Genomic DNA, 16,000 nt, shown 5'->3' with positions numbered 1-16,000 from the left:
TCAGTGGGCCTCCAGGCAAAGCACTGTTGATGATTCCTGCTTTCTATTTATATGTTTGGGTTTCTTTGGGTTGGTGATGTCATTTCCTGTTCTTTTTCTCAGGGGGTGGTAGATGGGGTCTAACTGTTTTTTTGTTTTGTCTAACACATTGAGTTAGACCTCATCTGCCACCCCTGAGAAAAAAAAGGAAATGACATCAGCACAGGAAATGACAACACCAACCCAAAGAAAACCAAACATATAAATAGAAAGCAGGAATCATCAACAGTGCTTTGCCTGGAGGCCCATTGAAGATGTTACCTAGTAGGGTGACAAAACGTTTGGAAATGAACCTTCCAGCTCAGTGAGCAAACCAATATTTGTAAAATTTTATAATGTAACTACAACACACTATTACAAGGCTAGAAACAATACAATTAGATTAGATTAGATTACATTACAGTGTGGAAACAGGCCCTTTGGCCCAACAAGTCTACACTGACCTGCCGAAGCGCAACCCACCCATACCCCTACATTAACCCCTTACCTAACACTATGGGCAATTTAGCCATGGCCAATTCACCTGACCTGCACATCTTTGGACTGTGGGAGGAAACCGGAGCACCCGGAGGAAGCCCACGCAGACACGGGGAGAATGTGCAAACTCCACACAGTCAGTTGCCTGAGGCGGGTATTGAACCCGGGTCTCTAGCGCTGTGAGGCCTTTGTCATATTCATAAACATCTAATGTGTATCAAATAACAAATATATTACTGTATTATCAAATATTAGCTAACTGCTGGGAGAAAACACTCATTTAATTGTAAGCATTAGGAATGGGGCCAATCTTTTAGCCAGACCAATTATTTGTAAATAACAGTAAAATAAAACCAAGATCTGCGGATGCTGGGGACCTGAAACAGAAGTTGCTGATGAAGGAAGGGTCGCGGGACCTGAAATGTAAACTCTGATTTCTCTCCACACATGCTGCCGGACCTGCTGAGCTTGTCTGTTTGTGTTGCTCAATGCTGGAGAAACTCAGCACCTGTGGCTGAGGAAGGAACCGTCTTTAAGAACAGACTTTTATCAGAGTGAGAGACATAGGCCTACGTTGTCAGATCTGCCCCCTCCCTGACATTGCCTCGTGAGTCGGGAAGGGAGTGTCAGTGTTTGACTCAGAGGTCTCAGCCTGAGTGTGTGTACTGGGGGGCAGAACAGGCTGTGGATTGGCTGGCGGACCACAGTTACTTCCGGTCCTCCAAACCTTCCCATTGGTCATTGAAGACAACACGGGAGCAGCGCATGCGGGTGGCGGTCCGGCGCTGACGCCGTTGGGATATTGGAGGACCAGCCGTTACGGCGCTGGCGCTGACCCCGCCCCTCCATGCCACGCGCATGCGCAGGTCCGGCCGTGGATCTTGGAGCTCGCTTTTGGGGGCCAGGCGCGCGCCCGGCGGCGGGGAGAGCGGTTACCGGCTGGTTCAGCTCGGGGAGAGAGTGTGAGACAGGCCGGGGGAGAGAGTGTGAGACAGGCCGGGGGATGGAGTGTGAGACAGGCCGGGGGAGAGAGAGAGTGAGAGACAGGCCGGGGGAGAGAGTGTGAGACAGGCCGGGGGAGAGAGTGTGAGACAGGCCGGGGGAGGGAGTGTGAGACAGGCCGGGGGAGAGAGTGTGAGACAGGCCGGGGGAGAGAGTGTGAGACAGGCCGGGGGAGGGAGTGTGAGACAGGCCGGGGGAGAGAGTGTGAGACAGGCCGGGGGAGAGAGTGTGAGACAGGCCGGGGGAGGGAGTGTGAGACAGGCCGGGGGAGAGAGTGTGAGACAGGCCGGGGGAGAGAGTGTGAGACAGGCCGGGGGAGAGAGTGTGAGACAGGCCGGGGGAGAGAGTGTGAGACAGGCCGGGGGAGAGAGTGTGAGACAGGCCGGGGGAGAGAGTGTGAGACAGGCCGGGGGAGAGAGTGAGAGACAGGCCGGGGGAGAGAGTGAGAGACAGGCCGGGGGAGGGAGAGTGTGAGACAGGCCGGGGGAGGGAGTGTGAGACAGGCCGGGGGAGGGAGTGTGAGACAGGCCGGGGGAGGGAGTGTGAGACAGGCCGGGGGAGGGAGTGTGAGACAGGCCGGGGGAGGGAGTGTGAGACAGGCCGGGGGAGGGAGTGTGAGACAGGCCGGGGGAGGGAGTGTGAGACAGGCCGGGGGAGGGAGTGTGAGACAGGCCGGGGGAGGGAGTGTGAGACAGGCCGGGGGAGGGAGTGTGAGACAGGCCGGGGGAGAGAGTGTGAGACAGGCCGGGGGAGGGAGTGTGAGACAGGCCGGGGGAGGGAGTGTGAGACAGGCCGGGGGAGAGAGTGTGAGACAGGCCGGGGGAGGGAGTGTGAGACAGGCCGGGGGAGGGACATGGGATTGGAGAATGGGGATATGGGGGATTGGGGGATTTGGGGGATGGGGGGATGGGGGATTGGGGGATGGGGGATGGGGATTGGGGGGGGATATGGGGGATTGGGGGATGGGGATTGGGGGGGGATATGGGGGATTGGGGGGATGGGGATTGGGGGGGATTGTGGGGGATGGGGATTGGGGGGGATGGGGTTTGGGGATATGGGGATTGGGGGATGGGGATATGGGGGATTGGGGGGGATGGGGATTGGGGGGTTTGGGGGATGGGGGAACAGGATGGGGTTGGGGGAAGGGGATGGGGGATGGGGTTGGGTAAGTGGAGAGAAGGCAGGAAGGACATGACACAACTTCGTCCCTGTGCCAGAACTCTCCCTAGTTGCACCACTCCCTGTGTTAAATCACCTGTCCATACAGAATCTTAAGACGATATAGCACAGAATGGAGCCAATTAGCCCAATTTGAACTTGCAATCCCACTCCCCAACTCTTTCCCTGTAACCCAGGATTCATCAAGTACCTGTCCAATCCCATTTTGAAAGCTCCTGTTGATTTTGTTCCTCCATCTATGAGGTCATGCAAGGGCTTTTAGAGTTTGGCAACCCCTCATCCAGTGAAAGAATAAAAAAAACTGACAGACCCACAGTAGAACCGGGTGGAATAATGCAGGGACTTTACAACAAATTTTTATTTCCCAGAGAAGAATGGAGGATTTACAGCTCTGGTGCAACAAGAGGAGAACTTGTTTGACGCAAACTAGTATTTTCTGTTCTGAATTTCTGTCCTGTGCTCACGATGCTTTCTGTAAACTCTTTTTACAGGGTAATAGAAGGGACGACTTGAAGACAGGAAACTTGAAGCAAATCTGACATCAAAATCTAATCAGGTCACTCAATTCATCAGGACCAGAATATCTTCGGTCTTTAAATATCGGGAAAAGAATGTTTATTTGTTCTGACTGCAGTGAAAGCATTCCAAATGGCAGAGAGCCTGGAAAAGCACTGACAAGTCCAAGATAAAGTGTTCCAGAGCACTGCTTGGGGAAGGACCTTTAACTAATTACCCACCCTGTGGAAAGGAACCATTCACACTGGGAGACACGGTACATGTGTGTCTGGGCAAAACTCAAACTGTCCACCTGCACTAGGGCATTGCGCCATGGAGAAACCTTGGAAATGTGGAGACTGTGGGAAAGGATTCCGATCACCATCCGAGCTGGAAACCCACCGACGTGTTCACAATGGGGAGAGGCCGTTCACCTGCACTGTGTGTGGGAAGCGATTCACTCAGTCGTCCCACTTACTGTTACACCAGCGAGTCCACACCGGAGAGAAGCCGTTCTCCTGCTCTGAGTGTGGGAATGGATTTAGTGATTCATCTACCCTGAGGAAGCACCAGCGAGTCCACACTGGGGAACGGCCGTTCACCTGCTCCGTGTGTGGCAAGGGATTCACTCAGTCCTCCAGTCTACTGCGACACCATTTCAGTCACACGAATGACAGACCTTTCAAATGTGATAACTGTGGGAATGGCTTCAAAAGCTCTCAGGAGCTGATGGTCCACCAGCGCATCCACACCGAGGAGAGACCATTCAGCTGCTCTCACTGTGCCAAGAGGTTCAGAAAATCCTCCAACCTGCTGACACACCAACGAGTTCACACTGGGGAGAGGCCATTCATCTGCTCTGTGTGTGAGAAGGGATTCACTCGGGCATCTCACCTGCAGACACATCAGCGAGTTCACACTGGAGAGAGGCCATTCACCTGCCCTCTGTGTGGGAAGGGATTCACTCAGTCATCCAGCCTACAGACACACCAGCGAGTTCACAGCAGTTAGATTCTGCTGTTGTTGCTGCTGGTAATCCCATCTTGGACTGAATCATATTCTGTTTGTAGAAGTGGACATTGTTTCCAGTGGACTGATGCTCTTTGACCAGAGAGGGTCCATTTGCACTGATATCATCCAGAAAAGCTGTGATGTACATTTGCTCTAAGCTGCACGTGTTTTCTACCACGCCAGGTAGATGGGAAACAAATAAATCTGTCTCTGTTGACTCTGCAGTGCATGGCCAGGCCAGTTGGCTTAGTTGTTCAATGCCAGTGCTTATGCTGCACATAAGCCTCCAACCTACCTCCTCTTCATTTTTCATCAGCATATCTTAATATTCCTTCCTTTCTCTTCTGTGAGACCTTCCCCTTAAATGCTTTTCAACCACTCACACTCTTTGTGAGCTGCACACTTTCACCACTTGTGAAATGTACTTACTGAGAAATCTCTAATGGATTATTGAACCCCTTGTGTAGAGTGCATGAGGAATTGGCAAAAGGTGAATGGGCAAAAAAATGTAGCAGGTGAAATGTAATTGTAGAAAAATGTGACCTTGTCCACTGACAAGAATAGAAAAACAGCATTAGTTAAATGGGGAGAGATTGCAAAACTAAGGAACAGAGGTGTTGGCTACCCTGGTACAATAATTTCAAAACTTCAGTTGCCAAAGCAGCAAGTGATTAGGAAGGCAAACGGAAGGTTATTACTTATTGCAAGGAGAATAGAATGTCAAGTAGGGATGGTTTGCTACAGTTGTAAAGGGATTGATGAAACCACGTCAGTAGTCGTACTTACAGTTTTAGTCTCATTTCAGAAGGGTTACAAATGTGTTACTGTTCGGAGAAGTACCACTCACCTGTTTCCTGGCATGGAGAGGGTTATTTTATGAGGAAAGGCTGGACAGACTGAACTGTATCTGCTGGAGTTTAGAAAAGAGGTGATTTTTTTTTAAAAGAGGTCCTGAGGGGAACTGGAATGTGGATGTTGAAAGGATATTTCATGGAGAGACTAGAGCCAGGGAACACCGTTCAAAAATTAGTCTTCCATCTGAGATGAAGATGAGATTTTTATTTTTCTGAGGATCATGAGTCTGTGAAAGTCTCTTCCCCAGAGAGAATGTCTTTAAGGTAGTGTTAGATTCTTAACAATGGACAGAATCAGAGGTTTTAGGGGTATGTATAAATATGGGATTGAGCCATAGTCAAATCAGCTAGGATAGTACTGAAAAGCAGGTTCCAGGGACTGAGAAACGTACTCCTAATTCACAAAAACAGAAACAATTGGCAGATGCTGGAGAAGGGTCACGGCACCCAAAACATTAACTCTCTTTCTCTTCACAGATGCTGCCAGACTTATTGAGTTTTCCCAGCAATTTCTGTTTCCTCCTAATTCATATGTATGTTTGTTTACTAACCATTCCAGCAGCACACTCTTCAACTCTGATCTCCAGCATCTGCAGTCCTCACTTTCCCCCTGTTTGCTAACCATGTTAACCCTCCTTGTTATATCCTCAGAAAATTCATTCACAGTAATTAGATATGACATTCCTTCTCACATCCATGTTGACTGTCCTTGATTATTCCATGCCTTTTAACTAGCAATTTTTACTGGCACTAACAAGGGTTGAGAGGGACCTTACTTATTAGCATCCTATTAACAGAATTAAATGTGAAATACCAAGGAGTTAAAAGTAATAAAACAAATTAGAAATTTGTTAGAAATGAGTCAGTTAATTGTATACAGAACAACTTTGATTATCCGAATGAGACGGGTGAGGAGTATTTTGTTCAGATAACATTGTTCAGATAATGGATAACGTTTTTATGGGACCTTGAGATCTTGTTTGGATAATCTGGAATTCGGATAATTGACATTAAGATAACCAAGGTTATTCTGTAATGGGATCTTTGAAGGCTTTTGTGATGCTGTGGTCGTGTCCCTACCTCTGGACCAGAGTCAAAAACAAGTGGCTAGAAAAGCTTAGGTCTGACAGCATCTCTGAAGAGAAATCCGAGTTAACCTTTCAGGTCTGGTGACCCTTCCTCAGGAAGCGTTATCTTTAATTCTCTTCACAGACGCTGCCAGCCCTGCTGAGCTTTTCCAGCAACTTCTGTTTTTGTTTCTGATTTACAGCATCTGCAATTCTTTCAGTTTTTATCTGGATCAGAGTATCTAGGTTCAAGTCCCACTTGATCCTGAGATGTCATAACGTGCATGAACAGGTTAATTATACATTTTCAATCATTATTTTAAAGGACTTACGTTTCAGTGCTAGTATCCTCACCTCATCCAGAAGGTTCAGATTCAAGTCCCATTTGTCCCAGAGGTGTGTCAGAACATATCTGAGTAATTTGAATCAGAATTTTAAAATGTTTTTAAAGAAGAGTAAGTCAAAAGAAGTGCAGAGTTTTGTGATGTGCAAGTTTAAATAAAACTGTGACCTAAAAAGTGTATGTCTCGACTCTGTCTAACTGTTTAACCTCTGATATCTATCACCACTTGGTGAACCAAGAGAAACAGGGCCCCAGTCAGTAATAAAAGGTAGGTAATCAAATTGAGTCCAGAAACATGTTTATTAACAGTAAGTGCTATTAACAGACTCAATTAAGTTAATTAAGGGTCAGATTAACTATCACAATAACCATGCATCAGATAGGCTGTGTGCTAAGCAGACCTGAGGTGGATTGAACAGAGATATCCCTCTCTCTCGACATGGTGGTAAGAAAAGGGGATTTGGAGCATTCACTGAAGTCTAGAAATGGTCAACACCCTCACACCAAGAGGAGGTAGCAATTGATAAGAGTAACGAGGAAAGGAACAGCAAGAACTTGTTTTTTTCTATCACCATTCGATCCCCAGGATGTTCCAAAGAGCACTGTAATGGTCACCTTATGGGAAAGACAGCAATTAATCTTCACACAGCAAGATTCTATAGACAGCATAGTGATAACAAGAGGACAGTTTAACTTCTTATTCCGAGGGAAGCGCTGGACTCCCTTAGGAGTCCGCACTTGGGTTAGCCTAGATATTTGCACAAACCCCTGCACTGGGGCTTGAATCTACACATCTCTGATTCGGATGCAAAAGTGCTGCCCACAGCCATAAGTAGCACTCTGCATTCTAGTTTTGACCAGCCGAAAATTATTTTCAATGTGTACCTTCTGAGTGATCAAACTAGTGTGTGAAATCAGGAGGACCTTTATCTAACTCTGCATCTAAAAGTTAGTTTGTATTTCAACTGCGATGTGGCATGGTTTCACAAAGACATGGTAAAGAGCTGAGGTGGTGATTGTGACAGGACAGACCAGCTCAGCAGAATGTGACTCTGGCTTTTTCCAGTCCAGGTTGAGTGTGATCACATGGAATCACTCAGAGCTCAACACTCTGCACTAGAACAAGAGAATAGTTTACTGGACTGTTCAGTCTCTCAGTCTACTGCACGCTCTCAGACAGTGAATATTGTGCGAGAAAGAAGGCCACTCAAGGTTGAGTCTAAACTGGAATCATTTCTGACCAATAATGATACACCGTTGAGTGCATTATTTTGGGTTAAATGACTTCTTTGGGTTATGGGATTCTGTCAATTTGCCTTTGTTTAGAGTGATGCTAGTAAAAGGAAGTTGCCAATGATACTGGTGTTAAATGCAGGAGGGGTTATTGTAAGTATTTGCCATGGTTAAAGGGTTGCCCAGTGGTTTGAAGCTGGCCTCACATTCCTCTTAGTCATTCGTTTTGTTTTGTTTATTGCAAAGAATGTTGATTTAAAGTCGGAATCTGAGAGCTGTCCCAAATACTTAGAAAGGATGGAGAATGAGGAGTCGATGGGGGTGGGGAGGGCAGTTGAAGTGTGGGAGAGTGTAGAACGAGTGACTGTAGGGAGGGACAGTGCTCAGAGGGGGCCTGCAGAAGTGAAGTGTGTAGAAAGAGGTCAAGCAATCCCCTCTGACCCTTATAGCATTGGGGTATGGGAGCAATTCCCCAGCATAGGTGAACCCACGTTGTCCTATGACCTGGCCCAGGCTAGACCACGCTGCCCAGGCAATCAGCTCCATTGCCTGGAAGGTAGGCCAGCAGTCGGGATCTGGTATCTTGGAAGAGGAACCTGTGGGGATCTGGGTCAACCTCAGGCAGTCTCCAAGCTCTCGGTGCAAGCTGATCCTATGGGGGTCCTCAGGTGCCAATGTCTGGGGAATAGTCATGCTATTATTGAAGAAACAGACTGTGTGAAGAGTGGTAGGGTTCCTAATCCACTCCACGACAACTTGCCTCTGAGACCAGAAGGCAAAGCCCAGAGAACATTCTGGAAGCAGCCAGGCGGTAACCTGCGTTTCCACAGCACCACCTTGAGACATTGGTCACTGGTCAGATATTCCGGGTCAGAGCCGGGGAGGCGTTGCCTTTCTTGTTCCTGTGACTGTGACCTGAAGAATGGCGTTGACCCCAGCCGAAAACAGCAAAAGACTGACGCAGTGGATGGGCAAATCATTAGCCAGCTCCAGCGGATAAGTATGGAGGACCCAGCACCGCCAATCAATATAGAGATGGATGCAGAGGAGGCGAGATTGAGAACCTTCCAGAACTGGCCAGCTGGCTTCCCCATCCAACCACAACAACTGGCCCATGCTGGCTTCTTCTACACTGGTAAGGCTCAATACCTCTTCATATTGGTGATGGTGGGTGGGTAGGGTACAAAGGACTGCAATACTAAACAGCTAGTGCAGGAAGCTGTTAATAATCTTGCAGAATGAATGTACAATTGACAAATGAACCTGAATATCAATATGTGGGATGTACATTTTAGGAAGGATTTTCTTCAGTTATGGGATGTAGGTTATTGCCCATCTCTAGTAGTCCTTGAGAAGCTGGTGATGAGCTGCCTTCTTGGAGCTGTTGTAGGTTGACTCTCAATGCTGTTAGGGGAAAGAGTTCCAAGATGTTGACCCAGCAACACTGAAGAAACAGTGATGTATTACCAAGTCAATATGATGAGTGGATTGGAGAGGAACTTTGCTGTGATGGTGTTCCTATGTGTCTATGTAAGGATACAAACATTGGCTGTGTGGTTGCTGGTGAGAAGGAAAGCTGTAGACTGAAGGAAGATATCAATAAGCTGGTCAAGTGGACAGAAAAGTAGCAAATGGAATTCAACCTGGAGAAATGTGGTGTATTTGGGGAGGTCAGTCACGATAAAGGAATTCACAAGTGGGAGAAAACGTAGAGGTTTAACGGTTCAGAGGGGCTTCGAAATGTATCTTCATTGCTCCCAGGTGGATAAGCTGGTTAAGATGAAACTGGATGCTTTCCCTCATTACTGAAAAATGTGTTGCTGGAAAAGCACAGCAGGTCAGGAAGCATCAAAGGAGCAGGAGAATCGACGTTTCGGGCATAATCCTGAAGAAGGGCTTATGCCCGAAACGTCGATTCTCCTGCTCCTTTGATGCTGCCTGACCTGCTGCGCTTTTCCAGCAACACATTTTTCAGCTCTGATCTCCAGCATCTGCAGTCCTCACTTTTCTCCTAGTTGCTTTCCCTCATTAGCCAATGCACAATATTAAAGCAGGGAATTAATGCTGACTAGTAATCCTGCATACAGTTCAGGTTCCACATTATAGGAAGGATGTGATGGTGCAGAGAAGAATTTGGAGGATATTGTCAGGAATGGATAAATTTAACCAAAAGGAATAAGCTGGGGTTATTTTGTTTAGTTGAAAGGAAGCTAGTGGAAATTTAATTGTGTGTATTATAATAAGCCTAGATAGGATTTTCCTCCCCACTCTTGACAGGTCAATACAATAGAACATAAATTTGAGGAACCAACACAAATTTTTGGAATAATGCAACAGATCTGGCAGCATCTATGGAGAGAAATAGGTTAACATTTCTGAGGAAGGGTCACTGGACCTGAAACATTAACTCTGATTTCTCTTCACAGATGCTGCTGAGGATTTCCAGCAATTTCTGTTTTTGATTCTGATTTCGAGCATCCACAGTTCTTTCAGTTTCTTTAGATTTAAGGTAGTTGATAGAAGCTTAGAGGGGAATTATTGTGGTAATAATTTGTGGGGATCTGAACTAACTGCCTGAAAGGATAGTAGAGACAACAACCCATGTCATAGTTAAACATTGCAATGTGCATTAAAGTGCTATAATCTATAGGACCTCGGACCAAGAGAATTGGATTAAGCTGGAAAGCTGTCCTTTTGACCAGCATCAATACCATGGGATGAGTGTCCTCCTCTGCCACATATTTTCAATGTTTGCATAAAGAAATGGTGATGTGTGAATATCACTTGATGAGTAATCCAGAGGCCCAGACTCATGCATTTAACAAAGTTCCAGATAATAGATTTGTTATTGAAATAAAGCTTCTGGGATTAAAAGGGCCAGTGGCCGAATGGATATGCAATTGACCAAGGGATTGAAAACCAAAGAGAATGAGTGAATAGTGGTTGTTCAGGGAGGACAGAAGGATGCAGTGATGTTCCCCAGGGATCACTATTGGGGCCAATGATCTTTGACCTATATTAATGATCTACACTTGGATACATCAGGTCTAAATTCAAAGTTTGAGATGAGACAGGATTGAGAAACATAGTAAGCAATAAAGAGAATAGGAATAGACTTAATGAAGACCTCAGACAAATAGGAAGACAAATGGCAGGCAAGATATAATTCAAATACATTAAAAATGATGGATTTTGATGAGAAGAACAAGGAGAAGCATAATAAACGTTTAAATGTTCTATGATGGGATGTGGTGTCACTGGCAAGGGCAGCATTTATTACCCATTCTTGATTGCCCTTGGCCTGAGTGGCTTTTTGGGCCATTTCAGAGGGTCGTTAGGAGTCATGTAGGCCAGACCAGGTAAGGACAGCGGGTTTCCTTCCCTGAAGGACATTAGTGAACCAGATGGACTTTTTACCAAAAAAGAAATTGTTTCATGAGATTGGCTTTCAATTCCAGATCCATTAATTGAATTTAAATATCACCAGCTGCTGTGTTGAGATTTTAACCCTTGTCCCTATGGATTACTGGTTCAGGTATATGCTGCTTTGCCACCATTATCCCTACTCTGAGCACCACACTTTGTGGAGGATGGTACAGCCTTAAGAGAGGGCACAGAAGGGATTTACTGGAATGGTACAGGGATTGAGGACATTTGGTTATGTGGAGGCACTGGAGAAGCTGAGGAAGATTTAAGGGCAGCGTTCAAATATTTCAATGTTTTGACAGGGTAACTAAGATGACATGGTGGCACAGTTGATAGCACTGCTTGCCTCGCAGTATCAGGGATCCGGGTTCGATTCCACCCTTGGCGACTGTCTGTGTGGAGTTTGCACATTCTCCCCTCGTCTGTGTGGGTTTCCTCCCACAATCCAAAGATGTGCAGGTCAGATTAGATTCCCTACAGTGTGTAAACAGGCCCTCCGGCCCAACAAGTCCACACTGACCCTCTGAAGTGAAACCCACCCAGACCCATTTCCCTCTGACTAATGCACCTAACACTATGAGCAATTTAGCATGGCCAATTCACCTGACCTGCACATCTTTAAACTGTGGGAGGAAACCGGAGCACCCGGAGGAAACCCACACAGACACAGGGAGAATGTGCAAACTCCACACAGACAGTCGCCCGAGGCTGAAATTGAACCTGGGACCCTGGTGCTCTGAGGCAGCAGTGCTAACCACTGAGCCACCGTGTAGCCCGAGATGGATTAACCATGGGAAATGCAGAGTTATAGGATTGGGGTGGAGGGGGTGGTCTGGACGGGATGATCTTCCGAGGGTTGATGTGGACTCGATGGGTCAAAAGGCCTGGTTCCATACTAGTATTAAAAAAAACCTAACTGCAGGCGAAAGTGCTCAGGCCAATAGGGAAAGTGCAGGCGGTTGGCGCTAAATGGATTTACTGTCAAAGCTGGCACAGACAGCAACAAAACCAATGACAACAGTCACTGGCTGGATGGCCTCTTTCTGTGCGCTCTCTCTCATCTTATAAGAACATTCACCTATCCTCATCCTATGTACATTAATTTTTTTTTTACTCTGATCTATGTCTCTAATGTAGTCTTCAATATCTAATAGCACCTGTCTCAATCACTAACCCTGGAGGTAAATTCTACAATGTCACAACTGTCTCCATGTGAAGAAGATCCTCCTCCTCTCTCTGTTAAATCCCTAACATTTCACCTTGTGCAGCACTGAGGGGACATTGCACTGTCAGAGGTTGTGTCTTTCAAATGAGACATTAAATAGCCCCTGCCCCCTCAACAGGGGAGAAAGAATCCACTAAGATCTGTTTGATGATGAGCAAGGATGTTGTCCCAGTGTCCTGGTAAATATTTATCCCTTAATTAGTTAACCTAATCATTCCATCAGATAAGTGAGAGCTTGCTGTGTGTATGTTAACTCCCATATTTCCTACATTACAACAGCGAGACACTTTACTTTTCACCTCGGGAATGATATAAAAGTGAATGGTTTGAGTTTCTATTTTCTCTTTGAGGCTTCAGTAGCAGTTTCTGGGCTGCAGTTCTGAAATCCTTTGTTTGAATTTGTTTTAAATTGTAGGGCAGAGTGAAATGTTTACTAGGAGAGACAGTCTGTTACAAACAGATCATCAGCTGACCTAGTTTACCAGACAATTCTATACTGACTCTTCCAGAATAATGTGTAATGTTGAAAACACTTTACAGGAAATATACAGGGCTTTATTTTGGAGTTCTTAAATTGAATAAAAATGACAGCTTGAGGTAATTGTGAAAAGGACTCACCAGGTGGGAATAGAAAAGGAAAATTATAGGGACAGATTTGGGGGCGGTGAAGAGTTGGTTAGTGCTAGAATCACATATAACTGTTTCAATTTAACCGGAAAAAAGCCCCAATAGTGATGCCTGGCTGTTCCACAAGTTGTCCCAAAATGAATCCAATCCCAATCAGACCACCAAAGTGATCAATTTGCCTGATTAATAGCCATTTGAGCTAAAAACAAAATCACACCAGATTTCTTCTTCATCAGAAAGTAACTCTCTCTTTACTGTAACACACTTAACCTGAACAAATGGGAAAAGAGGATTATATAGCAGAGCTTCGAGAGTCGGGGGCAGAGGTGAGTGTAGTGACCATCATTTAAGGAGGTGGTGCTGGAGAAACTGAAAGGTCGGAAAGGGGATAAGCCACCAGGGCCAGATGGACTACACCCAGAGTTCTGAAGGTGGGAACTGAGGAGATTGTAAAGGTATTGATTGTGATCTTTTGGGAATCACTGGAATTAGAGAGGGCACAAGAGGACTTGGAACTGGCTAATGTAAAAGGGAGGGAGGCAGAATTGTAGGTGAGTCTGATCTCAGTAAAATTTGGGAATTCATTATTGAGGATGAGATTGTGAAATATTTGGAAGTAAGCTAAGGCTGAGTCAGCAGGGCTTTGTCAAGGAGAGGTCATGCCTGACAAATCAGTTAGAATTCTTTTGAGAAGGCAACAAGCAGGTGAGATGAAGGAGAACAAGTGGATGTGATCTATTTGGATTTCCAGAAGACACTTGATATGGTGCTACATTGGAGGTTATGAAAGAACCCATGGTGTTTGGGGTATGGATAGAGGATTGGCTGATTAGCAGAAGGCAGAGAGTGGGAATAAATGGGGTCTTTTTCAGAAAGGTAGGCAGTGACTAGTGGGGGTTCTACAGGGGTGAGTGTTGGGACCGCAACTATTCACATTAAACATTAACTATCTGGATGAAGGAATTGAGGGCATTATTGTTAAGTTTGCAGATGACACAAAGGTAGGTGGAGGGAGAGGTAGTGTTGAGGTGGGGAAGCTGCAGGAAAGCTTGGAGAGTGGGTCAAGAAGTGGCAGATGGAATACAATGTGGGAAAGTGTGGGGTTATGCACTTTGGCAGGAAGAATAGAGGAGTAGACTGTTTTCTAAATAGGGAAAGGATTCCAAAAATTGAAGTACAAAGGGCCTTGGGAATCCCCATTCAGGATTCTCTTAAGGACAACAGGTAGGTTCCATTGGCATTTTAAGAAAGCGAATGCAACGTTAGTATTCATTTCAAGAGGGCTAGAATACAAGAGCAGAGATATCCTGCTGAGGCTGTACAAGGCTCTGGTCAAACTGCATTTGGAATACTGTGAGCCTGTATCTAAGGAGCAGGGGAATCAGCATTTCAGGCATAAGGCTCATGCCCGAAACGTCGATTCCCCTGCTCCTTGGATGCTGCCTGACCTGCTGCGCTTTTCCAGCAACACATTTTTCAGCTCTGATCTCCAGCATCTGCAGTCCTCACTTTCTCCTAGCCTGTATCTAAGGAAAGATGTGGTGGCCTTGGAGCGGATCCTGAGGAGGTTTACAAGAACGATCCTGGGGATGAAGAGCTTATCATATGAGGAGCAGTTGAGGACACTGGGTCTATTCTGGATGGAGTTTAGAAGAATGCGAAAGAATCTGATTGAAACTTAGAGAATACTGAGAAGCCTAGATAGAGTGGATGCGAAGATTGTTTCCACTAGTAAGAGAGACTGACCTGGGGGCACAGCCTCAGAGTGAAGGGATGACCCTTTAGAACTGAGATAGAGAGGAACTTCTTCATCCAGAGGGTGGTGGACCTGCGGAACCCATTGCCACAGGAAGCTGTGGAGGCTGAGATAGGTTCTTGATTAGTAAGAGGAAATCAAATGTTATGGGGAGAAGGCAGGAGAATTGAATGAAGAAATAATTTAGCCATGATCAAATGGCAGAGCAAATGCAACGGGCTGAATGGCCTAATTATCCTTCTGTACCTTATGGTCTTATTGCTCATCGATTGTTATGCAACTTGTGGCCCTTCAGAAATCCCAAATACATACATTCATTCACCATGAAGACAGACAAAAGACTTGACACTGATTATGGGTTGGACAGATGTAGACAGTAAACAATATTCCAAAAATTACAAGTTTAGATTTCAAGTCCAAAATTGGAGGTGTAGTAGACAGTGAAGAAGGATACCTTGGAGTACAATGGGATCTTGATCAGATGGGCCAATGGGCTGAGGAGTGGCAGATTGAGTTTAATTTAGATAAATGTGAGGTGCTGCAGTTGGAAATTCAAATCTTAGCAGGACTTATACACTTAATGGTAAGATCCTAGGGAGTGTTGCTGAACAAAGAGACCTTGGAGTGCAGGTTCATAGCTCTTTGAAAGTAAAGTTGCAGGTAAATAGGATAGTGAAGGAGGTATTTGGTAAGATTTCCTTTATTGGTCAGTGCATTGAGTATAAGAGTTGGGAGGTCATGTTGTGGCTGGACAGGACATTACTTAGACTACTTTTAGAATATTGTGTGCAATTCTGATCTCCCTCCTATCGAAAGGGTTCAGAAAAGATTTACAAGGGTGTTGCCAGGGTTGGAGGATACGATCTATAGGGGGAGGCTGAATAGGCTGGAGATGTTTTCGCTGGAGCATCGGAGGCTGAGGGGTGACCTTTCTAGAGGTTTGTAAAATCATGAGGGACATGGATAGGATAAATAGACAAAGTCTCTTTCCTGGGGTTGGAGAGTCCAGAACTAGAGGACATAGGTTTAGAGTGAGAGGAGAGAAATTTAAAAGGGACCTACGGGGCAACATGTTCACACAGAGAGGGTTGCGTGTATGGAATGAGTTGCCAAAGGAAGTGGTGGAGGCTGGTACAATTACAACATTTAAAAGGTATTTGGATGGGTATATGAATAGGAAGGGTTTAGAGGGATATGGGCCAAATGCTGGCAAATGGGATGAGATTAATTTAGGATATCTGGTCGGCATGGATGAGTTGGACCGAA

At 45.8% G+C, this 16,000-nt stretch overlaps 2 protein-coding genes across 3 annotated transcripts in view; both read left to right on the top strand.

Annotated features, from left to right (window-relative positions):
- Nucleotides 1-2,689: 2,689 nt before the first annotated feature.
- On the top strand, nt 2,690-6,645 carry LOC122561972 (uncharacterized). Its single transcript, XM_088000414.1, has one exon. It carries the CDS (start codon nt 3,526-3,528, stop codon nt 4,201-4,203), a length of 678 nt encoding a protein of 225 aa, XP_087856540.1. The 5' UTR covers nt 2,690-3,525; the 3' UTR covers nt 4,204-6,645.
- Nucleotides 6,646-7,598: 953 nt separating this feature from the next.
- The window catches only part of LOC122561971 (baculoviral IAP repeat-containing protein 7-like), a 75,048-nt gene continuing 66,646 nt past the window's right edge, over nt 7,599-16,000 (top strand). Inside the window, exon 1 of one of the 2 annotated variants that reach the window (XM_088000412.1) lies at nt 7,599-8,835. In XM_088000412.1, the coding sequence (XP_087856538.1) occupies nt 7,998-8,835 (838 nt within the window). In that variant the 5' untranslated portion in view covers nt 7,599-7,997. The remainder of the gene's footprint in view (nt 8,836-16,000) is intronic. The other variant, XM_088000411.1, reaches the window with a different exon arrangement.

Source organism: Chiloscyllium plagiosum, unplaced genomic scaffold (assembly GCF_037043375.1).
Source record: "Chiloscyllium plagiosum isolate Xiang-an unplaced genomic scaffold, Cpla_swu_hap1 HiC_scaffold_25, whole genome shotgun sequence".
Lineage (NCBI taxonomy): Eukaryota > Metazoa > Chordata > Chondrichthyes > Orectolobiformes > Hemiscylliidae > Chiloscyllium > Chiloscyllium plagiosum.
This window is presented reverse-complemented; position numbering and strand designations above follow the sequence as displayed.

What these genes read in the sequence shown, in the direction of transcription:
- LOC122561972 (XM_088000414.1), top strand. Translation starts at nt 3,526, where the DNA reads ATGGAGAAACCTTGGAAATGTGGAGACTGTGGGAAAGGATTCCGATCA.